The 26,992-nt window shown below is 36.6% G+C and overlaps 1 protein-coding gene across 1 annotated transcript in view; it reads right to left on the reverse strand.

Annotated features, from left to right (window-relative positions):
* Nucleotides 1-947: 947 nt before the first annotated feature.
* Nucleotides 948-26,992, reverse strand: part of LOC148947573 (solute carrier family 12 member 4-like) — a 396,387-nt gene continuing 370,342 nt past the window's right edge. Inside the window, 2 exon segments of the mRNA XM_089095942.1 lie at nt 948-3,450; nt 13,987-14,126. Of these exon segments, the coding sequence (XP_088952068.1) occupies nt 3,359-3,450; nt 13,987-14,126 (232 nt within the window). The 3' untranslated portion in view covers nt 948-3,358.

Here is a 26,992-nt window from a genome sequence, read left to right on the forward strand (position 1 = left end):
ACTGAATAAGTAATTGAAAATGCTTAATTAATGATCAATAAGAACAAATGATACAGAATTGCAGAAGAATATTTATATCTGTAATCAAAGCTTGATCAGGAGTTGACTTATACATCAGACGATCTTATATATTAGATGATCTGGATCTGAAGTTGAGTAATACATCACAAGTTTAGTTATACAAAGAATACGGTTGAAATGAAAACGCTGATTTACATTTTAACAAGTTTAGCTTAGTTATTAGTGGTACCACAGAAAAAATTATAAAAAGAACTGGATCAAAATTAATTCTAGTGGGATTAAAACAATGATTAAAAGGGCAGTAAGTCACCTTAAAGCCCATAAACATTAAAGAGCAACACTAAAAATCTTTAAAAAATGCAACATATACTCATTGTTTTGGCCTAAATAGAGTGAACAGTGAAGGGAGAAACAGTCTACAGTAGTGAAGGATATTATAGAAACTAGACAAAACACACAGCCACAAAAAAATTTGTACCTAATAAGTTCATAATACATGATGGTATACGTAAAAATTAATCTATCTTCTATCTACTTTTTTATTTATGCCTAACAAACTATAGTAGATAAAGACTTTTAGACGAGGGGGTATTTTCCAAAATCATAGATTTTTTAAAATACCTTTTCTTACTATTTTCAATGACAAAAATTGAAAAAATAAAGAAAATTACCCCTACCCTAGATTTTAACGAATATCTTTCTTATATCTTCAATAAAAAATCGAAGAAGAATTCTTACATATTCCTCCGCCTAAATTTTTGAGAATTGCCCCCCCCCCCTAAAAGAGTACGTGCATTTCTTAGTATTTTCGTCAGCACTACCCACCCCCTTGAAATTTTGAAGAATACACTTTTATATCTTCATTAAGAAAAACATTCTTTCTCCCCCTCCCTATATTAAACCCCCCCCCCCTACCTAAAATTTGCACCCGTCATAGGGACACATTTATTTACCAATATTTTCATCATACTTGTTTCAGTTATATTTGGTTTGCTATTATGCCAATCTAGTGTTGAAGAGCATTATTAGTGAACAGACAACCCGTACCTTTTTAAATATTTCTATTAGAGGTTAGATTTTTTAAAGATATATTTAATTTTAATGTTGGCCTTTTTAATTAAACTTCTTAACAAAATATACTATTTTAACGACTGTTAGATTAAAACTTTTAAAAAAACAGAGGGCGTATTGGTAATAAATAAAAATACTAGAATTATATATACTAAACTATTAATAACACACCAGAATATTAAAAAATAATGAATACATACTATTTGAATGTGTATAGCATTATGTATTATGAGCCTCTGTCAACAACTAGTATGATTTAAATCAATGTACAAAGTGCTTATAACAATCTAAAATAGCAAAACATGACATCCAAAATGAGCCTCTTCTCAAATTCTTCCTCATAGTTGAATAAAATGAGGTCTAAGTTTCTGATCTTCAAATGTACCATGTCCATATATTCTATCTTGGTAGAAAAATATTGCGCTCGCATTGCTTGGTAGAAATAATAGTATATATTTTGATTACTTTAGGCCATTAATTCACAAAATGTCTCATATGGTTTATCCTTTTAGTAAATCTACAAAAATATGATTTATAATTATAGCATAGTTATTTAAAAAAAATATAAGTTTTGAAAAATTTAACGCCCACGTCCACTAAAAAAAAATAGTCATGGAAATATTCTACAGTCTTATTAAAAAACCTTGCGGGTTAAGGAGACAGAAAACCCTTTAATGTAGAGGGTAGGCCGGGTATTTTACAAAATGTATTTTTATTAATTAGGCATATAGTTCTGTCACAAGCCACTATACATAACGAGTTAAATAGCCAATATATAGGAAAATAGTCTATAAATTATCTGCGCCTAATAAACCATTAATACTATGCATGAAAATATTCCAATAGACGCAGATGAGAATGATAATTTACGATTTAATTATGATAGTTTTAAATGATATAAGTAATAGCGACAAATCCCATAAAAAAGAGAAAAAAACTGTTGCATATATTCTTTTGTGTGTGTAGGGGGGGGGGGGTCCAAATCCTAGTGAATGTATGATAAAAAATACTCGCTTGACGAGATGGGTCCAGGTACCAATTGTATAGCCTCTTACGCTTGTTGTTCAGAGCTGATAGCTACAGACATTAGCCAATTATATAGGTGTAGATCTGGGCTGCATACACGGATAGGTGCTACTTATTTTGAACCCCCCCCCCCCCCCCAACGAAAAGTGTTCATAAAAGGCAGGTATAAAGACAATTCTCAAAAAAAAATTTCCCTGACTCATAAATTTGTCTTCAAAATGGAGTTAAAAAACCTTTAACCCTCTCCCCTAAACAATTTTTTTTGTTAGACCACCCCCCTCCCTGCACAAAAATCCTGGTATAGATATTGACACATCTAGTTAAGTATACTTAAATCAAAGTTTGATGGACATTCTAATTTAAACTCCACGTTTGCTTTGATAAATATATATGTCCAATTATTTATTCATGAACAATAGGCAACTATATAAATAGAAAATACGTGTATTTTATATTTCTAAAACGTTTTTACTAGCATCTACTTTCTCGGAAAAAAGAAAATAAGGACATGGCTCACTCAATAGATCATTCCAAAAGTTCTAATTCTCACCAGTATTTTAAGAAGAAAATAATAACACTAGATTAAGAATTAAATGAAGCGAAGAAAAATAAACTAATGGGGAGTAGATTTTCTCTTCAAAGGTGTTTAGATATGGTTAGTACACCTACTAACTTATTCCTGGTTTGAGAGATTTTATTAAATCCCTCTAGCAAAATCCCTAATAAATCAGTAGATCACTTTGTTGATTGTTATCCCTCCCTAGTGACATCTAACTCTACAATAAATTCTATCAGCTTTAGATTTTTTAGTCTCTAGTTGGGCCTTTTCGTATATATAATCTTTCTTAGTTTTAAAAGCCGAAAACATAAAATGAATAGGACACAAAACGGGAAAAACAGCTATGTTGGTAAATAACAGGGTTTTTCTATGCAAAAAGTTTAACACAATTATAGCATTATCAGCTTCTTCTTCTGGATAAACATCACTTTAAATAAAAACTAGAATTCTTAAAAATTCCAATTATTAAAACGATTAAACTTAGTATAAAAAACTACCCAAATTAGTGGAATGTTGAAAAACTAAAGGTAAAAAAAAATAAACAACTAAAATTCAGTCAACAAGTGTTATAAAAAAAAAGTCATATACTTGAGCCTGTTATTTTGGCACGTAAACTCAAAAAACAATTGTTTACCATTAAATGGTAAACTGTCAAAATTTTCACTAGTGATTGTAGTGTCGTTAAGAGTAGATCGTCACAACCTCTTGACCGGATCCATTTACCATCAATACCCTACTAATGTTTTCAGTTAATACTTCGAGAAATTCCATATCTGAAAGGAAAGACAATAAATAAATATTCTCAGAACTAGAAAGCGAAAATATAAATCTTGGTATGCATGGCCATACCCAGAGAGGAGGGGTTATGGGGTTTGAACCCCTTCCCCCCAAGTTTTTGCCAGACTTGTAAAAACGTAGAAAAAAATGCATATTAACAAATTTTTGCTGCTTTTTTAAAAGTTTTTTTTGTAAGAACCTTCGAAAAATGCCCCCCCCCCTTAAATCCTGGATATACCGTTGTTGGTAAGGTATGAGCCTTTTCTGATTGAACTAGGTCATTTGCATAAGCGAGATTTACCCTAGAGGAGGGAGCAAGAAATAGACAATTCTGTATATGCTGCACTTTCAAGGAGTTCTTTCACTTTCGCGTGCATCAAAATTTTCGGTTCAATTAGTATCAAAATTAACGCAAAGCAACATTTTGGAATGGTGTAAGTAGTAGTAGTTTACAGAATTGTAGGGTTTCTTTCTGATGGGGTTGTGCACAAGAACAATACCTACAAAATTCTAGGCCCTTGTCTATCTTGGTATAGGTGAAATAGTTGAGCTAGGTGAATAAAACTCTCAGGAATGTATGCAGAGAGCCTCCCGGATCTCTTGGGAAGGTATTTTGAAATATCTAACTCTGGTTCTTCCCCCCCTCAATAGGGTGCTGACTTTTGATGACCTTTAACAATCTTTGTGTTATAAAATTAAAATCTTGAGAAACAGATGTAGGCTAATGCTCTAATGAGGCACTTACGGTTGGTTGCCGCAATAGGTTTTGAATGTTAAAATATAAATGCATAAATTATAAATTCTAATTTGCAACTGAATGACCCCTTTCTAGCTTTTAAAAATTGTGTTTTCTTTTAGATTAATTAAACAAAAAAAATCCACAAAGGAAGATTTCCAAAGAAAAATAAAGAGCCTCTTTGGCTGGGATTACAGAGTCACCCACTGACCCCCGATCTAAACCAAAAATTCAGTGACACCAGGACTCGAACCTAATCAGGTTTTGAAGTTTAGGAATATCTTTATTCAATCATGATTTTTAAGGTTTTAAAATTCGAAAATTTAGGCCCATTTCTTAAAATTAGGAAAAAAGCCTTAAAACCGTGCTGAAATAGTAGGAATTCTTTTTTTCAAAATATTAAAAATTTTCAAGATTTATGTGTAAGCGAAAACCCATGGCTTGCCATAGGGAAGGAGGATTGTGATTTCAACATTCAATGCGTACATACCTGAACAATTTTAACTGAAAATAATAACATATTCAACTCATCAAACGTTTTTTGAGTGATTATTTTGTACTAACTACGATTATTGTTTATATATATATATAAAAAAAAACAAGTGACAAAAAGAAATCTGTAACTATATTAACTTAAATCTTTTTGGGATGCCGACAATGGTCCGCGTAGCGCACGTACTGATTTCTTATTCTCTGCCTTTGGCCGGGAGTGTAATGCCTGGTTGGAGGCAAATCATCCAACACTCCCCGCGTTTCCCCCCAGCTATTCATTTGGAGCTCGGTTGTCTTTCACTGGGATTACAGAGTCACTGAGCCCCGATCTAAACAAAAAAATCAGTGACCCTGTGATGGTTCATCGTTTTTCTTTTCTTATTTTCACGTCGTGATATTTGTTTTCTGAGATTGTGGTTCGTAAGTGTGTGACTTGAAAAAGACTAATTACCTGTTTTCGCGGAGAGCCGAGATATAAACTAGTTTCGTTTTGAATGAATGTTTTTTCGTATGAAATGGTCAGACATTTCCTGAACTTTGTAGAATAAAGACCTCTGTTTGAAAATCTTTGCACTTGGTGAATTTAGACAGCGATAAGGGTTTCTTATTGAGACCAACTTTAGGACTTGTGTTCTAATTATTGGTTGCTGTGGTAAAAGTTGCCACATTTGGTGTCTGGCGGCGGGATAAGATTCCTGAATTTGGAGAGGCGTTGAACGGTTGATCTGGAATAGGCACAAAGTGCTTACTATTCCCGCAAGTGATCTAGTTTGAAGAGCTCCTGGGTTAATGGTAACTAATTCAATCACGCTAGTGACATTTTGTTGTTTTGTAAAATTTTAGTTTTCCGTTTAGGCTTTTGAGAAAAGTCTAAACCTAATCAATTAATTCACGTTACCGACATTTTGCTGTTTTATAATTTCGGTTTTCGGTTTAGGTTTTTAAGAAAAGTCTAAACCTAATTAATTAATTCAAGTGACCGATATGTTGCTGTTTTTTAGAACTGCAATTCTTCGTTTAGGCTTTTGAGAAAAGTCTAAACTTGATTAAGTAATTCACGGTACGACAATTTTGCTGTTTCTATAGCAATTCAGTTCTCCTATTAGACTTTTGAGAAAAGCCTATACTTTCCAGTTGATTATATCGTGAAACCCGCCTACCAAATTTTCCTGTTTTCCTAATTGTCGACAAATTAAAGTGGCATTTTTCTGGTAATTGAGGCGGTAAAGAAAGGCAATATTTTCGTAAACCTTGAGGAGATTATAGGAATTTTATTTTAGTAAAAAGGAAAAAAAAGCATCTTTGTAACCAAAGGTGGGCGAAGTCGTATGCCCGAGAATCCTACCGAATGTGTCAGACAGACTAGGTCCAGTTCACTGGGTTGAGTTCACGGGAAATTACTCAACGCTCTAAACGACGGAGCATCAGCGATTCCTAAGAGGAGAACTAGAGTAGACCCTCTTAAAGAGTTTAACTCTAAGATGGAACAGGTATTTCAGTCACATATAACAGAGGTTGTAGGTGGGGATGAGAGCCTGGCGAAGGGGATTAGTTGTCCTTACAATGAGGAAGAACAACAGAGTGTGAAGTTTTTGCCTGAGGCTATTTCTGAAACAGAAGATAGTAAGGCAAGGACAGAGAAAGCGGAAGGAAAGGTAGGGATAGAAGTATTGCCAAAAGTTTTAGGTCTTCAAGTATTCAAGTCTTACGTAATAAGAATCTGATTACAATGGACGCAGCGCAGTTTAACCAGTTTATGACATCGCACATGCAGCTTATGACAGCAATGAACGCCCTAACAATAAGCTTGGCGGGTCAACCTGTGACAATTGAGTAGCACCCTACAGCAGCACAATCCACAATTAGGCCCAAGCTAATTAAGCTGACAGATAGTGATGACATAGACTCGTTTTTAAGCATGTTTGAGAGCACGGCGACGGCAAGTGGCTGGCCTAGGGAACAGTGGGCTAAGCAGATGTATCCAGTTCTTTCCGGTCCCACACTGGAGACGATGTCAGGTTTATCGGCGGAAAAATTTTCTGATTACGATGCGGTTAAACCAGCAATACTTGAGAAGTATTCTGTCAAAAATGAAACGTATCGCATACGCTTCCGAAGTAGAAGAAAAGAAGTCCTACGGAGAATTCGGAAGAAAGCTGGGAACCAACTTCAATAAATGGTTTAGTCTAACATCACTGAGAGCGCAGGCAGAGAACCTGGCGGCAACAAGCACCCGGCCAGCCAGAGTGATTGTGCCATGGAAGGATGTAGAAGAAATTTTTGAGCTTTTACAGGTGGAACAGTTTACGAAGACGGCACCGTACCACCTGCAGGTTGCCCTTCGGGAGAGGCAGTTTAAAACTCTTAAGGAAGCTGTTTCTTTTGCGGAAGCTAGCGTCCTTGCTCGTAAAACAACGAAAGATTGTTTGAAGATGGGTGGTGATAACCGAGACCAGCGTCCGGGGAAAGAGGGAAGGAAACAGAGGAGTTTTGACGGCAACTATAAAGGAGGGGAAAGCAGTCATCAAGCGAGAGCTGAGTCAAAGGAAGGAAGCTCGCGTGAGAGTCGCTGAGCAGGAAATAGGAGAGCCTGATTTGTGTGTGATGACACGTCACACTATAGGAAGAACAGTCCGAGGAAAAAGCAGCAGCCAGAAAATACATGGCAGGGTTTCCTGGCTGATAGCCCGGAAAGGCCCGATCACCGGTAGTTGGCAGGTGCAGCGGTTGTGCTTCCTGGCAAAGTAAAAGGAATGACGTTTGATATGCTGGTGGACAGTGGAGCGGACATAGCATTTCTGCACTCAGAGCTGGTCCCGGAAGAATCATGGTGATGGGAGGAGTCTAGAAGCTTGAGATGTGTACATGGCGACACACACGAATACCCTACGGCGGTAGTGGACGTACGGGTAAAGCAGATGGTTTGCTTGTTGAACTTCCAGTGAAGGTTGCAGTCTCGGATCAGATCCCAAAGAAGTTCCTGGTAGGGAGAAATTTTCCAGAATTCTCGAGGCTGGTAGATTCGGAAGTTGATGTGTTTGTGACAACGAGAGCCAGAGCAAGCAAGCTGTGTGAATTACAAACGTATATTTCAGAGGCAAAACAATTTGACTTCGACGACTCAATGTTTTCTGGAGAAGGAAAAGCATGGCAGAGTCGGGGGCAGAAGCGTAGAGAAAAGTAGGCCGTTTCTCAGAGCAAGTCAGACGGAGAGGAGGCTCCCATGAAACCTGGACAAAAAGGGAAATGTTTTGCTGAGTTACAGAGGTTGGATGAAACCTTACAAGAATTTTGGGTGTGGGCTATGGCCGAGCCTACAGAGGCAAAATATTTCATTGTAAGGGATGAGATGCTTTACCGAGTAGTCAAAAAGGGAGATCGGGACGAGCAGAAATGGCAATCAGTGGTTCCTTCAGCCTACAGAACAGGCGTGCTAAAACTGGTCCATGATTCACCTATGGGAGGGCGTATGGGCAGGCAACGAAATACCGACAGGATTCGCGAAAAGGATTACCGAAAATTGCCAACAATGTCATGACTGCCAGATGACAGCCAGAAAACGCCATATGGAGAATGGGCCATTAAAACCCCTCCCGATAATTGAAACTCCTTTCCACAAAATAGGAATGGACCTGGTGGGACCTTTAAAGCGTAGTAAAACTGGTTTCAAGTAGATACTAGTAATAAGCAACTCTGCAACCAGATATCCGGAGGCTATACCGCTTCGCTCGACTGACTCATAAAAGATAGCAGACGAATTGATCAATTTTTTTCTTGAGTGAGGATACCTTCAGAGATTCTGACCGACAATGAAAGTAACCTCATCTCCCAAACTATGCAGAGACTATACATGGCCCTTGTCATTAAACCCCTTCGTACCAGTGTTTACCACCCGGAGATGGATGGATTGGTTGAGAGGTTAAATGGGACCATAGTGCAGATGCTAAGAAAATTTCGTCAGAGACGAGCCAAAGAAGAGGGATCAGTATCTTCCATATCTTTTGTTTGCCTAGAGGGAAACTAAACATGCTTCGACGGATTTCTCACCATTCGAGCTGATCTATGGGTATCACGTCAGAGGACCACTAGATGTGTTACGAGAGGAGTGGGAGGAGAAAAAGAAAAGTGCGTCTGAATCGGTAGTCAACTACCTGCTTAATATGCGGGAACGACTTAGCAAATGGACCGAGACCGCACATCAAAACTTATTGGCAAGTCAGGAACGACAGAAGACCTGGTATTATCACAACCGGGGACCCAGAGAGTTTGAAGCGGGAGAGGAAATGCTAGTCCTATTACCGTGTGGAAATCGCAAACTTGAGGTACAGTGGTAAGACCCATACAAGATCCTGAAAAGATCTGGAAGTGTGTATTTCCTGGTGAAATTTCCCGAGGGGAAAAAGAAATCAAAGCTTCTCCACGTAAACCTTCTTAGAAAGTGCCACTGGGAAAATCCGAATGAAATCTTATTTATTCAAACAGACAACTATGCGGACGCAAGTCTGGAAGAGATGACGGACCACAAGGGTACAGGAAATGACGGAAACTTCGAAGAATCCCTCCAGGCATCCATAAACGGAATTTTGAGTCATGGTCAGAGAAAGGATTTGGCTAAAATCTTGTAAGATACAGAACGACCCTTTGGGACAGACCTGGGAAAACCGATCTCGTGATGCATGAGATCGATACAGGCAGTAATCCACCGGTGCGGAAAAAACCCTACCGAGTTCCAGCATCGAAACGGCACCTGGAAGAAACAAAAGTGGCTAATATGCTGCAAGAAGGAATCATTAGACCGTCGGAGGGTGATTATTTGTCACCAATAGTACTAGTGCCAAAGACAGATGTGACGGTGAGGTTTTGTGCCGACTATCAGGAATTAAATAAAATTTCAAGGCAGAATTGCTACCCATTACCTCGCACGGATGAGATCTTTGAGGGATTGGGAACGGTTAAATTTATCAGTGAACTAGACTTGACTCGAAGATATTGGCACATAAAAATGCGCCCTAATAGCATACACAACACAGCATTTGCGACGCCAAATGGTTTATATGAGTTTCTCGTACTGCCATTATTGGGATCTTCAGTGACACTTTCCAGGACCACCTGCAACAAATCGAAATGGTGTTAAAGAGATTGCATTCAGCAGGGCTGACAGTCAATCTAAGGAAGTGCAGGTTCGGGGAGACAGAAGCGGAGTTTTTTGGGACACACAGTAGGAGGTGGAGTCGTTAAGCCATCGACGAACAAGGTCCAGGGGATTGTCAATTATCCAAGACCCATTTCGAAAAAAGGATGTTCGAGCATTTACGGGACTAGTTGGATACTAGTTGGTCGCTTTATCCAGAATTTCACAGCTTTGGCCAACCCACTCCGCCAGATGACGACCTAAAAAGGCCCCTGAGGTAGTCGAGTGGACTCCCAATACAGAACTGGCATTTGAGTTTCTGAAAGAGGCGTTGTGTTCAGCTTCGGTTTTGAGAAATCCGAAAAATAAGGAGCCCTTCATTCTACAAACGGACGTGAGTGGCAAAGGACTGGGGGCAATCTTGACCCAGCGGACTGACGGCGAGGAACAACCTATTGGCTTCATTAGCAGGAAACTGACACTCGCTGAGAGTCGATACTCCACGATCGAGAAGGAGGCGCTAGCAATAAAATGGGCAATATCCAAGTTCCACTACTTCCTGGCGGGTCTGTATTTTTTCGTCGAAACTGATCATGATCCGTTACGGTGGCTTCATGTGATGTCGAATCAGAACGACAAATTAGCTCGGTGGATTCTCGCCCTACAAGCAGGGGCGTCCCAAGGCTCATTTTATTGGGGGGCGATCTTCGTAAATTTTACCAAATCGCTAACTGATTTATGCCAAATTTTCTGCAGAAATCAAGAATTTTGCTAGATTTCTGCCAATGTTGCAATATTTTGCCGATTACCAAAAAATTTGGGGGGGGATCCTCCTCCGCCCCCTTCGGGACGCCCCTGCCCACAAGCATGTGATTTCACCATTAGTAGCCGTCCAGTGGTTGCGAACGCTAATGCTGACGCCCTGTCAAGATATCAGAAATAGGCGACCCCTCCTCATTTTGTAAATAGTGCTCAAAGTGGCCCTTCCTCTTCTCTCATCATAGCTGAGGCCTCAAGGGAAGAACTCATGAAACTTTGGTTAAGGGGGAAGGGATGTGATGGTTTATCGTTTTTCTTTTCTTATTTTCACGTCGTGATATTTATTTTCTGAGATTGTAGTTCTTAAGAGTGTGACTTGAAAAAGGCTAATTACCTGTTTTGGCGGAGAACCGAAATATAAACTGGTTTCGTTTTGAATGAATGTTTTTTCGTATGAAATGGTCAGACATTTCCTAAACTCTGTAGAATAAAGACCTCTGTTTGAAAAGCTTTGCACTTTGTGAATTTAGACAGCGATAAAGATTTCTGATTAGGACGAATTTTAGAACTTGAGTTCTAATTATTGGTTGCTGTGGTAAAAGTTGCCACAGACACCTGGACTTGAACCTGAGCCCTTACAGACACAGGACTGCAAGTCCAGCACGCTAATCACTTGTCAACAATATTAAGCTTGTGATTAATTTGTGATTAAACTCACATATCACAACAAATATAAGGACACGCCGGAATTTAACTTGCCATAACGTTTATGATTTTCTTAAACTTTAATAAAAATTAAATATAATATTTGCGTAGGTACCTCGTATCAACTAGTTTTATGAGCCTTCAAAAATTCCGATAAGAAATTAGAACAATTTTGAACAATTTACTTAAGTCATGAAGTGCAACCTTAAATTTTGTATGTCCTCTACCCCCATGCAGACCAGACCCCCTCACAAAATGCAACGCATAGCAATACTAAAAATACATATTAATTTTTTTTTAATAATTAATCTAATTATTTAAATATTTGAAATATTAAATAATTTAAAATTTTAAATATTAAACAATATTCAAACAGCATAAATAATAGAATTATTCAACAAAATCCTTTTTTTTGCAAACTGCCAAAAAATTTGAGTCACGAGCTGAGTTTTGACACCCCCCTCCGATGGCTATATCTATGAACTAGTGAAAATTACCGGTGCAGCCCCCACTAGATAAAGAGTTTCTGATAAAACAATTAAGCTGTATATTTTTCAGATTGGTGGTTCCAAGGTTTATTCTTTTCTTTTCAGAAGCAATTAAAGAGCTTTCACAATACACTAATTTGAGAAGTTGAACTCTTAAAAAAAAAACTGAGCAAAAAAAGGTTCAGCTGCGCATTGTATGAAATGGCAAAGATAATGCTATTAATTGATTAAACTGATTTAACTAATTGATTAAAAAAAGTCTCACGGAACGAAGTTGAAACTTAAAACGAACAAAAATGATGGCTTCGCAGATTATACAAGATATATTTATGATTAATTTAAAAAAAACTCTTTCCACAAAAGAAGTTTTTCAAAAAAAGTAAAAGAGGTAGATTTCACAAAGACGAGCAGAAATAAAGTCAAATAATTTTTCAAGCGCAAAAATGTTCCCGTGGAAAATTCCCCCCTCCTTGCAAAACATTCCCCCAAAATATTTCCAAATAATATAAACTATATGTGTACGATCTGTAAATTGTGTAACTTAACAGACCTATCCCCAGGCACTATGGGGGGATCATGTCATCCCCGAAGACATAGCCCTCTTTTGGCTATGCTGACTCAAATATCTATCTCAAAATGTTGATCAAATATCTTTGAGGAGAAAAACGGGCATGGGAAGGCGGCTAGTGGCCTTCCTATCTTTTTGGTTACTTAGAAAGGGCACTAGAACTTTTTATTTCTGTTCTGATGAGCCTTCTCTAGGACCACTGGCTGGTTATTGTCACCCCAGGGGAAAAAATCAAACAAATAAATATATATCCGTGATTCCTTCTGGAAAAAAAAATTTAAGTCTTTGCAGATAAGAGCCTAAGCCTCTACAGTGGAGTTCTCTGATATGCCGAATCTGATGGTGTGGTTTTCATTAAGGTCACTTGATTTTTTGGGGGTGTTTCCGCTTTTTGAGAAAATCAGAAAAATTTTCTCAGTCTTCTAATTTCTGATGGGTAACATTGAACTTAGTGAGTTTGAGTTTGAAATCATCATAAAAATCAATCAATTTTTCTAATGTGTCTATCGTCAGTTCGTTATGTAAGGATTAGGTGCGACTTAAACATATAATGATTTAACTAATATATTATAATATATTGTAGTTAATTCGACTCAGTATATTTTATCATCTTGCCAAAAAAAAATATCAGTATCTCTTGATTTCCAAATCATACCATAAAACAAAAATAAAGCTTTTGAATGTATTCACAGCAACATTTTTGCGAGCGAATGAAATATGACATTTATAAAAATTATATTTTTTAATGATAAATCCATTGATAAACATAATAATTCTCAAAAGTCTTATACGCATTTAAAATAGTTCCGTTTGTTCTGCTACTATATCCAGAAACATATGGGTACGTGCCGTAAAAAAAAAGAGTTGAACCACCCGTCTTCGAATACTCCTACAAGATGAATACCCCAAAGTGGACTCTTAGAATCATAATAACTTCTTTTAAAGGAAAACTAATTGAAAACTAAGGAAAACTTTGAAGAAAACTCAGGATAATTCCTTAAGAACAAAGACTTTTCTAGCCTCAAGTCATGATCAGAAGTTACTTTTAATTTATCACAGTTGCTTTGCGAGTAAAGGAAACTCAATGAGTCAAGGTGCTCTAGCTGAATGGCTTATGTTTTTACTGTGTGTTTCTTATGTTTAGACATAAAAAAGTTAGATAGGGCTAATAATCTTTATACTTCGCTGGCTTAGGAGAGGACGTGAGCCTCCTTGCTCCAACCACTGTCTAGCCAGCAACGGTATACTCTCTCAAACTTAAACTCTGCGTAATCACGATCATGCAGCGAGGTATAGCATATTCAGGAAAAAATCTCAGATACATCCTTTAGTTTTGCACAGGCGGATATAAATATCAGTTTACTGTAAACATTTCGGATGAATTGAACCTAACCTACACACAAACACACACACTATATATATATATATATATATATATATATATATATATATATATATATATATATATATATATATATATATATATATATATATATATATATATATATATATATATATATATATATATATATAATTTATTAGTGGCGTATTATTTCTTTACAAATAGTATTATTTATGTAAGTGGCGTGTCAATCTAGCCAATGTAGTCTCAGAATATGTTTATTCCTAATATAATTTTTTTTAATAGCTTACAATTAGCGGTTTGATCCCTTTCTGTATTTCTTGGAGCACTTGGTAGGTTGATAACAACAAGAGCAGCATTTTCGGATTTGGATCTGATAGTTGCATTCAATTGCACGGCTGTGTGCATACGACGAACGTTCGCTAAATTCCTTAAATAAATGAGAAAAACATAAATTAAAAGTCAAAATAAAAAAACAAGCAAGCATAAAAGAAAACAAGAAAATTTGCAGAAAACATTCTCTTTAATGACTAGCTACGGATTATAAATGATTCTTACTTCATTTTCATCGGTAAAACCAGGATCTAAATTAGATTAGTAGATTGCTAATTTCGGCGCCAAGGAGATTCAAATGTATGTATAAGCGGGAATACCGATTTGCTCAGTACTCAGGAAACTCAATGAAGTAATGTAGATGGCATGATACTGCTTATATTTATATGAAACACCAGTGAGACCATCCCACGCAAAAAACAAGGTATATAGTACATGAATAGTACAATAGTACATGAAGCCAATAGCCAATAGTACATGAAGAAGAACATAGGAAACAAACCCCAATTGATTGGGGTTTTTGAACCTCCCCTCCTTCTTCTAAGAACAAAGCATGTCACAAGACTTGAGCATTCATATTTTCTAGAAAGTATCCATGGTTACTATAGGCCAACTTATACAAAAGGAGGTTCTATCAAATCATCTATTTTTTTTTTTCAAAGGGAACCGGAATCAGCAAGCTACTAACCCTCCTTTAGATGCATTCGTGTCCCGAAATTAGTAAGTTGCTACCCCGAGTTTAGTTTCACGGGACCATCGACATGGGGTACCAAACACTGTAGACTGTTGCGTTTCCTTTTCCCAAACATCAAGCTCATTTCATACCGCGCGTATAGACTCTGAGCATAAATGTCATAACCTTAGTTCAGTTGCCACCACTGTAGAAAAACAAAAACAAAAAAAAACAGGTTTTTCTATAAGCATACCGTGATGTGTACATCAGAATCGCGCAAGCGCGAAGGCGGAGTATGAATCTTTTATGGCTTTAAATGTCTTTCACCTTTCTTTAAGGGGGAGTATAGCCTTTGTCGATACTGTATATTCTCTATAATGTGGTAGCAAAGGTCCGATTTTAGTGAGGAGCCATTTTTTTTTATCAAAATTACTGTATTAAATGTTCTATCATTGCTGACTTAAAATATTATTTTGATTATGCTGGGTTGAGAGTTTTTGGAGACTTACTAGGGTCCTGAGGTGTCCCTGTGTGCGTGTCTTTTCTTAGATGTACTGGCTTTTTTGCCAGAACTAAGGTATCTGTTTATTTTACTCACAAAACTCATTGAATATTTGAAGAAAAAAAGTGGGCTATCCTAGAGCGTATTTTTTATGTTTTTAATCTTATTAATTGTTCAACGAAAAAAAGAAGAAAAAAAAACACAATTTTTGTAAGAAGTCACTATAGGTACAATGAATACTAAGTGTATGCTAATAAAATACGACATTTCTAAGGATTTTATTTGCAAAAAAAGGAAAAAAATGGAGCCTAATCTGCGATTCTAAAAACGAAAAATTAAATGACGAAAGTAACTATTTGGCCATAAAGATTTTTTTATATGAGGGGGCCTCAAAAGTAACAAAGATTTTTTTTGTCATTATTCAAAACAGCTTGTTCATTCGAAAAATGATGGAAAATTTGGGTTAAATGGGCGCACTTATTTTACGGCATGTACATATGTAAATGAAGTTTTAAAAAGAATTAGCACACAACGTATTTAAAGTCCAAACTTTTAGTGCATTTGTGAAGGAAGTTCTAACTAATGCATTAGGTGAAATATATAAAAATGGTTGCTAGTTGTTCTAAATGGTTAATTTTATGCCGGAAAACTAAACATTGATAAAACGTGGTAAACCCCTTTCCCTAGATATGGCCTTGAATTTTGACAAGCATTATTTATATTTTTAATGTCAGTTATAGTTTAATTATAATCATTCATTGATGATAATTCACAGACATATAAAAAAAAACCATTTTTTTGGCCCCATGGACCCATTTTAGATTTATCCATACCTGACATGCCAATTTTTACAATGAATCCTACAAATGAATTTTGCGATTTTCTAAGATTTTTCTTTTGTTTCAAAATTATGAAGTTTTTAGAACAGTAAAGAATTTTTGTCAGTGCTGCCAGGCTGAACGGTGAAAATTAATAAGCAAAACTGAGTAGTTAAATTTGATAACGCTTTCCGTTGGTCAAAATTCAAATATTAGATATCTGTTTATCCCAAAGACAACTACATTGTCAAAGGAAAGCAACACCTTCTTAAGCTGCTTATACCTTCTTATACATCATCTTATACTTCCTATACTTGGTCTTAAGCAGCTTGTACATCTTTTTAAGCTGCTTATACCTTCTTATACACCATCTTATACTTCCTATACTTGGTCTTAAGCAGCTTGTACATCTTTTTAAGCTGCTTATACCTTCTTATACACCATCTTATACTTCCTATACTTGTTCTTAAGCAGCTTGTACATCTTCTTAAGCTGCTTATACCTTCTTATACACCTTCTTATACTTCCTATACTTGTTTTTAAGCTGCTTAAACACCTTCTTAAGCTGCTTTTGAAGCTAATTTGCTTTGAGCTTATTTTCTGCTGATTATCACCCATGTCTCTTTCTTTTAGTCTCTTTCTCCGCATATACACCTTCTTAAACTGCTTATTCCTTCTTATACACCTTTTTATACTTCTTATACTTGTTCTTAAGCTGCTTATACACCTTCTTAAGCTGCTTTTGAAGCTAATTTGCTTTGAGCCTATTTTTTGCTGATTATCACCCATGTCTCTTTCTTTTAGTTTCGGAACCCGCCATTACCAAAAATTGCACAAAAGCAAATCAAAACATTTTTCATCAAAAATCAAATTTCTGATTTTTCCAGTTTACTAAGATATACATGGTTGTTTACATTATTCCAACAAAAATATTTCATTTCACTGCCTCTGATACTTAAAAATATTTTTTTTAGGAACTTTATACGGTTTTTGTGATTTTGTTATATTTTGTAGCCATGGCCCTATGGGCTTTCTTAAAAATAAATGTATGTGTGCTTGAAATAATAACAAATAAAACGATTTCTCTTGTAATTAAATAAAAAAACAGGTTTTTTTAAAAACTGAAAGTAAGGAGCAACATTAAAACTTAAAACGAACAGAAATTATTCCGTATATGAAAGGGCCTGTCCCCTCCTCAACGCCTTGCTCTTTACACTAAAGTTTTTTATTGTTTTAAAAAATAAAGTTGTGAGACAGAGTCAAACTTTAGCGTACAGAGCAAGGCGTTGAGAAGGGAACAGCTCCTTTCATATGCGGACTAATTTCTGTTAGTTATAAGTTTTAATGTTGCTCCTTACTTTCAGTTAAAAAAAAACTTGTTTTTTTATTTAATTTCTGAACGTTTTTGAATTAATTCAGCTGTGATTTCGGCTCACCATACATGAATAATTAAAACAAAATTTGCATATTAAATTTACTTTTTTTTGGCTAAATGGGTTTCTCGAAATTATGATCTGACGTAACTTACGAATTAACTTACGCAACAAACTTCTATATTCGTATATTTTTACTTCGTATAATAGGGGGTTCACCCCCTTGTCAATACCTCGCTCTTTACGCCAAAGTTCAAATTTTGTTCAAATTTGCCCTTAATAACAAAGGCCGTTAATTAGAATAAATAGCTCTGATGAAAGTACAAAAAAACTTTAGCGTAAAGAGCGATGTAATGACTAGGGGGCGAGACAATCATATACATAATAATTTTTGTTCATTTTAAGTTTTGATGTTGTTCCTTACTTTCAGTTGAAAAAATTGTGTTTTTTCTTAATTTATGATCGTTTTTAAATAATGCTGGGAAATCCGATGTCCCCTTCTTAGCAATATCCCTTCCCCCATGAAAACTTTTTCCATGGAAAGATCCTACCATGTAACGCCCGACCTTCCCCCCCCATCTAACAGAAAAAATTGCCCCTGAAAACTTCTGTATACTTCCGAATAATCAATATATATGTAAACATTGGGCTAAGTTTATAACTTGCAGACCTTCCTTCGGGGACTTTGGGAGATTAAGTCATCCACAAAGACATAGTTATTATATTTTTCGACCAAGCTGAACACAATAGCTATCTAAAAATTTTGATCGGGTGAATTTGGGGAAAAAATAAGCGTGGGAGGGGGCCTAGTTGCCCTCCATGTTTGGTCACTTAAAAAGGGCACTACAACTTTTAATTTTCGTTCGAATGAGCCCTCCCGCGATATTCTAGGACCATTGGGTCGATACTATCACCCCTGGGGGAAAAAGTAAACAAACAAAAAACAAATAAACACGCATCTGTGATTCTGGCAAAAAATACAGAATTCTACATTTTTCAGATAGGAGCTTGAAATCTCTATAGTAGGTGTTTGTGGTATTTAGCCAGCAGAGTTATACCGGTAGGCCACAACGCCACTGGCGTGGTAATATACGGGTGTCACCACTTATTGGAGGGGAAAGCCCCGGCCCCAAAATATAATGCGATGCCGCGTCTACCACACCGGTTTTGCAAATATCGGGTTTGGTACTAACGTATTTACAGTATGCCCTGTCCTAGGGTATGATAACGCGATCGAGTGGTCAAATAGTCACTTTCTAAAGCCAAATGTACCCGCCTTGGGTTACGGCTAGAAATCTCTAACTCTCTCCTTGGAGGTAACAAACCCCCTTGTAAATATAATAATGACGATACCTCGTAACTCTATTCCTAACCTGCCTGGGTTACGGAAACCAGTACATAGTTTTTAGAAGATACCTTGCTTGTATTCTACCAAACGGTCACAATAATACCACATAAATATATCCCCCCGAACGGGGTCAAAGTGCCGACTAAATCCAAATAATATTTTGTACACCACTGTTCATAGGGGTGGACCTTCGCTTGGCCCAGCCAATCATCTCCATCCCAATTCAAACCCAATTCTACCTCTTAGCTTTATCTTTCAATGACACCAAACCAGAAAGTACAAAAATAGAACTTACTTCAAAGCTTACTTATTGCGACGCCTCTAACTTAGCAACGAGAATTTAGCCTGTCTTTTGAAAGTATGCTATAAGCAAATATAATTAAGAAAAGGAAAACAAGTCATTTATCTGAAAGGAACAGAAACAGGAACGAAACACCAACACCTCCCCCCGTAACATAAATCACTGCCCATGTGTTACTTTGGTCCCCCCTTAAAAACATTAACACATAACTTCAACTTTACAAAATCATTTTGCCTTCTCTCTTCCACCAGTGTCTGTGCTATTACTTCCACCGCTTGGCTCTGGATCGGTCGTCATCGACACGTCTCTACTGTAGGACAACCATGGTCTAAATCATATAGCATCCGCATTAGGTTTTGAAAGTTGAAGTCCCTGAGATTCGTAGACAATGATTGTGCGCAGCACAATCAAAAACAAAAAAAAATTCTCGCTCTCACGAATTTAATTTTGAGAGAAGCAGAGAATCAGTTTCTGGCACATATGATGATGCCAGCCATCATAAAAAATTGGCTGCACTAGCCTCTTAAGTTCCATCTGTGGAAACAACCCCACATCTCAATAAAAGAGTCAATTACACCTTGGGGTAATTCCAAATAACTTACGGCCGAAAATGTACAGGCCTGTCAACACAATAAATGTACTGGGAATGAAGTAAAATTTTGAGCGAACCATGAATCGCCTTTTTTCTGGGTTTCCTCCCCCGGGATAATTAACTGAAGAATATGCGTTGATTCTAATTGAAGATGAAACTTAGATACATCTCCCACTGAATATGGTTTTCCGGAAATAATTGTCGATTCCCATGAAGAATAACAGCTATGAATAGGGTTACTGGACAAAGGTTTGGGTGAAGAATGAAGTGACTCGGAGAGAGTATCCCCCATGGACTCCAGATAAGAAAGGCAAAATCTCGGTAAAGGGATCACAACTTGTCCACCAGTTGTGTAGTGAGGAAAAGGGCTATCTTTCACGACTTCCCGAAGGAGATCTTCCCCAAGGGATTCCTCCCCCTCCTAAAGGATCGATATATCTTTTAAGTTGATAATACCAATCTCAGATTCCTTTCCAAGTTTTTCCAATCCGAATCGACATTCAATATCTCCCAACTTTCCCCCAACCCGTTGTAGGTCATTCATCTCTTTTGTAACCATCTTGTTTTATTCCCCATGGGTCTTTGACCTCTTTTTCCCCCCTAGTATTTATGTTATCAAGGCACAGCCCTTCCAATATTTTATTTTTCTCCCTATTATTTATGTTATGAAGGGACAGCCCATCCAACATTTTTTTTTCTATTTACATATGTTTTTATCACAATCGGGACATGCCGTCCGCGTTCCCGTTATCTGTCACCGGTCTTGATTTTATTTCAAAATCGCATTCTTGTAATAACAGGGCCCGTCGTGAAAATCGTCAGTTATCTGATATCATTATATTTAGCCATCTCAATGGGTTGTGATCTCTCACTATTGTAAATTTTCGTCCATATGCATAATAGTCGAGTTTTTTTTACTGCGTATATTATCGCAAGACATTCTTTTTCTATCGTGCTATAATTTAATTCTGCTTTTGACAATTTTCTGGATAAAAATATGATTGGATGTTCCCCATCTTCAAAATTTTGAGATAAAACTGGCCCCAATCCGTAACCTGAACTGTCCGTTTGTAGCACAAATAGTAAGGAAAAATCTGGATTTCTCAGTGTTCTTTCGCTACAATAAGAATATTTAAGTGTATCAAATGTAATTTTTTCAATTTCCGTCCATTTAACGGAGTCTATGTCCCCCTTCCTTGTTAACTCCGTCAAAAGTTTAGCAATCGTTACAAAATTCGGTATGAATCTTTGGTAATATCCTGCCAATCTCAAAAATGACCGAACTTTTTTCTTTGTATTCGGGACTGCTGCGCTTTTAATTTTTTCTGTTTTTTCCTATAATGGGGTTATGATATCGTTTCCTCTTTTGTGTCCCAAGTATTCTGTCTCTGACTGTACCAATTTACATTTTTCTATATTCAGAGTTAATCCTGCTCTCCTCAGCCTGGTCAATACTTGTTCCATATGAGTTATATGTTCATTGAACGAGTTTGAAAATACTATAATGTCATCCAAGTAGGCTCTTGTGTATGGTAAGGATTTTAAGATACAATCTACGAGTCTTTGGAATGTTGCTGGTGCCCCTTTTATTCCAAAAGGCATATACCTAAACTGGTATAGCCCAAAAGGCGTAATAAAAGCAGTTTTTGCTGAATCATCTGGGTCCATTTTTACTTACCAATATCCCCTTCTCAAGTCTAAAATTGATATAAATTATGCGGAGCCAACTGACTCAAGAATTTCATCCATTCTTGGTATTGGGTACGTGTCTGATTCGGAAATATTATTCAGTTTTCTGTAGTCTACGCAAAACCAAATGGAGCCATCCTTCTTCGGGACTAATACAACAGGCACTGCATATTCTGAATTTAATGGCTTTATCAAAAATCTGAAATCAAGCTTTCAGTCTATTTCATTGTTTATTTCTTTTCTTTCAGATTCTGAAATTCGGTACGATTATTGTGTTATTCGTTTTCTGTCTTTTACTAGTATTTCATGTACCACATTTTTTGTTTTTCCGATTAAGTCTGTTATTACGTCTGCAAATTCCGTGAATAAATTTTTTAATTTGTCTTTCTGAGCTCGGCTTAGATGTGTTTCTGACGAAATTCTTTCAATGGCATTTATATGTGTTTCTTCCGGGTCTATTGTACCCAAAGGGGCACTTTCCTCGTCATTTTCTGAGGTTGAAATCATGAGACAGCGCTTCTGCAGATCTTTGTGGCTTCCCCTTTCATTCTCCCTGTTAAATTTCCTTAGTATATTCACATAGTAAATTTCTTCTTTTTTTCTTGCTCCATCCAATTCTATCATACAGTTTACATCATTAAATTTCTTTTTCGCCTTAAATGGTCATTTCCATCCTACTTCCAATTTCTTATTTCCGTCTAATAGCAATATGAGGTCCTCATCCCCTTCCGTGAATTCGCGCATTCAGGCGGATTTATCGTACCATAATTTAGTTTTTTCTGCATATTCCCCCTGTGCTTGCTTGGCAATTTCATGGTATTTATGCAGTTTTTCTCGTAGTGATAGCAAGTGGATTATCACTGTTTCTTCATTTTTCTACTCATTATCTCATGATTCAGATGATTACGACAAAAAAATCAGAGAAATTTTAAATGATTCTAACACATATGAACAATTAGCTACCGATCCCACAGAAAAATTTGTACAGGAAGTCCGAAAAGAGCTTTCTTATCTAAAAGGAAAAGGTTAAATTACAGATCAATTGTACAAAAGGTTTTACCCACGCGGGTGCACGTCCCCTCGCTTTTATGGTCTTCCTAAAGTTCATAAGCCTGGTAATCCACTTCGACCCATTGTTTCTTCTTTTAATTCTCCTACAGCAAAAATAGGAAAATTCTTATCAGTGATATTTCGCCCACTAATTCAGGCTCAAAAATCCTATATTAAAAATTCCGCTGATTCTGTTTCCAAGGTAAAGCAAGTTTCGGTTAAACCAAATACAAGAATTGGCAGTTTTGATGCAGATTCAATGTATACCAATTGTGATCCTCAAAAGGCCGAACTGTTTTTGGAGCAAAAACTTAATTCTAACCCATCTATATCAGAAAATTCTACTCTTTCGAATCAGACACTTCTTTCGCTTACAGCCCTTTGTAACAACACTTCTTTTTATTTCCATTACAGAGGCATTTCTTATAGACAGAAATATGGGCTCTCCATGGGTGCCCCCTTTCTCCAATACAGGCTGATATTTTCATGGAAGACCTTGAAGAAAGGGCTATTTTGCAAAGTTCTTGTAAACCTGAATTTTGGGTTCGTTTTAAAGATGATATTTTTTATTTATGGGAGCATGGTGACGAGTCTCTGGGTTCTTTTCTTCACTTCCTCAACTCCTTGGATCCAAAACTGAAATTTACTCAGGAATCAGAGATAGAGAGGCGTCTTCCTTTCTTAGATGTTCTGGTGCACCGAAATGATTCGGGTTTCGAGTTTAGTGTATATAGAAAACCCACACATAATGACCGTTACTTAAGTTATTCCTCCAATCATTCTCCTGCTGTGAAAAGAGGAGTTGTCACTTCTCTAGTTGATAGAGCATTGAAAGTCTGTTCAACACGTTTCTTGGATTTAGAACTCAACCACCTTAGAGATATTTTATTTGGGAATGGTTATCCAATTAGTTTAATAAATTCTGTAATTACAAAACGCATTAAAAGATTATCAGATAGTTCCACAGAAAACACAAATCAAAGGGAAAATTCAGTTTATTTTGGCCTCCCATACATTAAAGGGATTTCAGACCACATTTCAAAAAAAAAATCTAAGGAAAAATAACATTTACACTTATTATAGACCCAGAAAAACTATCAGGTCCCAAATTTATCAAGGTAAAGACCCTATACCGATAGGTGAAAACTCCGGTGTCTACAGAATTCCTTGTTCGTGTGGTCTTTGGTATATCGGAAGAACAAATCAGCGACTAACAGATAGATTAACCCAGCATTCTAGTTCAATTAATAATACACTTAAAAAGCGGAAAAAACCAGGAAATTTTGACTCTGCCCTTGCAGAGCACATTTTTGAAAAACCAGACCATACTATTTTGTTTAGTCAAGCTAGTCTTATTTCGCATGATAAAGGTATTGTCCAGCACTACAGAGAAGCTGTTGAAATTTATAAATACCAACATTTAGGTCTAGCTTTAAACAGAGATTCCGGTGATTTAAGAATAAACGAGTCATATTTCGGTTTTCTCAAAAGAGAAGCCGATACGTTAGTAATCCCTGAAATAAACCTTGAACCACTTTCCCAGTCATCTAATCAAACACGTGAACAACCCCTTAGGTCTCAAAGGGTGTCTGCAAGAAATGCCTTAATTAAAATCCGAAATCAAAGGACATAGTTTTCCAACTTATTTAATTGCTGGTTCGTTTTGTTTTTTCGAGTGAATGAATTGATTCCTTTCATTTGTCAGTTGCTCGCTAGTATCCGTCGATGGCAGTTCATGTTTTTTGGATTTTGTGCAAATCGCGGATATTGGCGAATAACTCGCTTTTATGGTTGTTAGGTAGTTGGTTTTAATTCTTTTAATTTTTGGCTTTTATTGATACATCGTTTCGTTTCGCGCTGAAGAAGAGAGGCGTTTGTCCTCTCGAAATATTCGCTTTGTTTTTTCAGTATCGTCATTTGGCCTATAAAAACCCCATTTTTGCTCGTTTTTCTTTCTTTATGTTATCTCATGATTCCTTTAAAATGTCTAACACCCCCCTCGGGTTTGTCCCATACAGTAATTAAAATGGCGAGAACCTTGTAACTTGGTATGGAGTTTCTCTGTATGCAAAAAGGACACAAGGAAGCATTTTGTCCCATTGGTTTACATCATCTCTTACAAAACGTCTCAACATACTAATTAGGGTTCCGTTAAATCTTTCTGTCACTCCGTTTGTCTGAGGATTGAATGGAGTAGTTAATACTTGTTTAATACCGAGAATTTCGTGTAATTTTCGAATGTATTTTGATATAAAATGGTTCCATTATCTGTTAAAATTTCCTTTGGGATTCCGTGACGTGAGACATATTTCGATAATTTTTCTGCGATTTTTGGTGATTTTACTGTTCGCATTGGGATAGCTTCTGGGTATCTTGTAGCCAGATCATTAATAACTAGAATGAATCTGTTTCCCGCGCTAGATTTCAGAATTGTACCTACAATGTCCATTGAAATTCTCTCAAATGGTTTGCCGAAAATTGGCATTTTTTTCATTGGAACTTTTTCATTTGGTTTTTTGTATGCGACTAATTGACAATCTTTGCATCTTTTACAAAAGTTGATAATATCCTTTCTTAATCCTTTCTACTGTAAACGCTGCAAGACTCTCTCTCTTGTTCTTTGGGATTCCATGTGTCCCCCCGTTGGGCTTGAGTGAGCCAATTTTATTACCGCTTTCCTCAGTTCATGTGGTACCAAAAGTCGTAATTTTCTAGGGTTTTCCCCAGTCTCCATTATTTTGTAAAGTAGATTTCCATTACTGGAAAACTGTTTAGATTGGGGATTCTTTTAATTCGTTAGTGCTAGTTTTATTTTTCTGGAATCTCTATCATTTGTTTGTAAACCTGCGAATTTTTCGGAGGTTACCCCGAGTATTTCGGTTAATTTATCTTTGGCTTCCTCTGGTTCTCTTTCAGCGGTCAATAATTTATCTTGTTTATGGTTATGGTCATTTTTTTCTGGTGTTTTTTGGCTTTTAGGTTTTCTTAGTTTCGTATTTTTTATAAAAATCCCGTCGTTAAGTTTAAATTAGTTTTGTATATTTTGATCTTCATTTTCATTAATGAATTGCGGAGCCTCCCTTTTCTTTTTTTATTGGTCTCGTGTCACCGAATTTACTTTTTTAATCATGGAAGTTGCTTTTAGTGCAAGAAAGTTTTCGATATTGCCGAAATCTCCCCCTAATAAAACGTCTACTGCAAGAGTAGGTACAACCCCTACTTTTACTTCCTTTTAACCGTATTTCCCTCTTTATTGGCGATTTCTATTATGACCTGAGCTGTCGGACATTTATGTTCTGCTCCATAGTAGCATAGCGCTGCCAATTTATTTTTGTAATTTATGTCGGTTTTCTTTATCAAGTCTTCCCGTAAATAGGTTTGGTCGCTGCAGGAATCAATAGCTATTTCTACCGATTTACCCTTTAGTTCGTCACATACTTTGTGTGATTCTGCAAATGCGCAAGTTTTCATATTCTCTGGGCTTTTAACCCATGCGGTTCTCTTATACGTTTGAGACTTTTTCCAATTCTCTCGGGATCGATCGTTTCCCGGATTGTCCTGTCTTCCGTTTGCCCCATCGTCCCTTGCTCTGTAATTATTATCGTAATTTTTTTTCGCGCTACGGCAATCTGAGGCATAATGTCCTCGTTTATTACAGTTATAACAGGTAACGTCCTACTGTTCCTGTTTTTGGCCGTATTTTCTACCGTCTTTATTTGGGTAATTGATGCTATAGTGGCCGCCCAAGTTACAGTGGTAGCATGTTACTTCTCCTTGTGTTTGCCATATTTGGCTAGCATTCTTTTTATTTTCTGTGTACGGGTATTCTTTCCTAGCATTTCCTCCTAACCTTGTTCTTGTTGGGAATGCCTCCCTCCTAATTTCAGTGTGCCTGTCTGCTAATTCGGACATTTCTTCAATTGTTTGTGGGTTTTTCTCTTTTAGGTACATTCTCATACTTGGATGGGTATTTTCTAAGAATTGTTCTATTACTATTTTATTTATCGCTTCCGTCAATTTTTCTTTTATCTCTTCCGGCTCTTCATACATTCTATAATTTTCTAACTCTAGCCATTTCAAACACATATCTTTCAATTTGTACCCGTATTCTTTATAAGTTTCGTTGTCTCGTTTTCTTTCGCTTCTAAATCTTCTTTGAAAGTGCTCGGGGGAGAGTTGAAACTTTTCAAAAATGGCTTGGTTTAGTCTTTCAAAATCTTTTGAGTAGTCAAAAGATTGGTAATGCTTTATATGCAATTTGCGCTTTGTAGTTAAGGAAGGGCTGTATTCTTGTCACCTAATTTTCTCTCGGCAATCCGCTTAATTCCGCCGTTTTTTCAAAATTGTATATGTATAAATGCACATCTTCATTTTCTTTCATTGGTGAAAGGTTTATTGCCAGCATTACCTCTATTGTAGACGATTTCTGAGTCTCTTGGGACTTTCTCCCTGCAATCATTTCCAGTATTTCTTTTCTTTCCTCTCTGTCTGCCTCATCCTTTTTTTCTTTGGCTCCTCTATCTTTTTCTCTTTGTTCTCTATCTTCATCCTCCTTTCGTTCTCTATCTATTCTAATCTTCTCTTCTCTCTGCTCTCTAGCTATCCTCTCTTTCTCTC

This window comes from Artemia sp. Qi Xiang Cuo, chromosome 10 (assembly GCF_049724085.1).
Source record: "Artemia sp. Qi Xiang Cuo chromosome 10, ASM4972408v1, whole genome shotgun sequence".
Classification (NCBI taxonomy): domain Eukaryota; kingdom Metazoa; phylum Arthropoda; class Branchiopoda; order Anostraca; family Artemiidae; genus Artemia; species Artemia sp. Qi Xiang Cuo.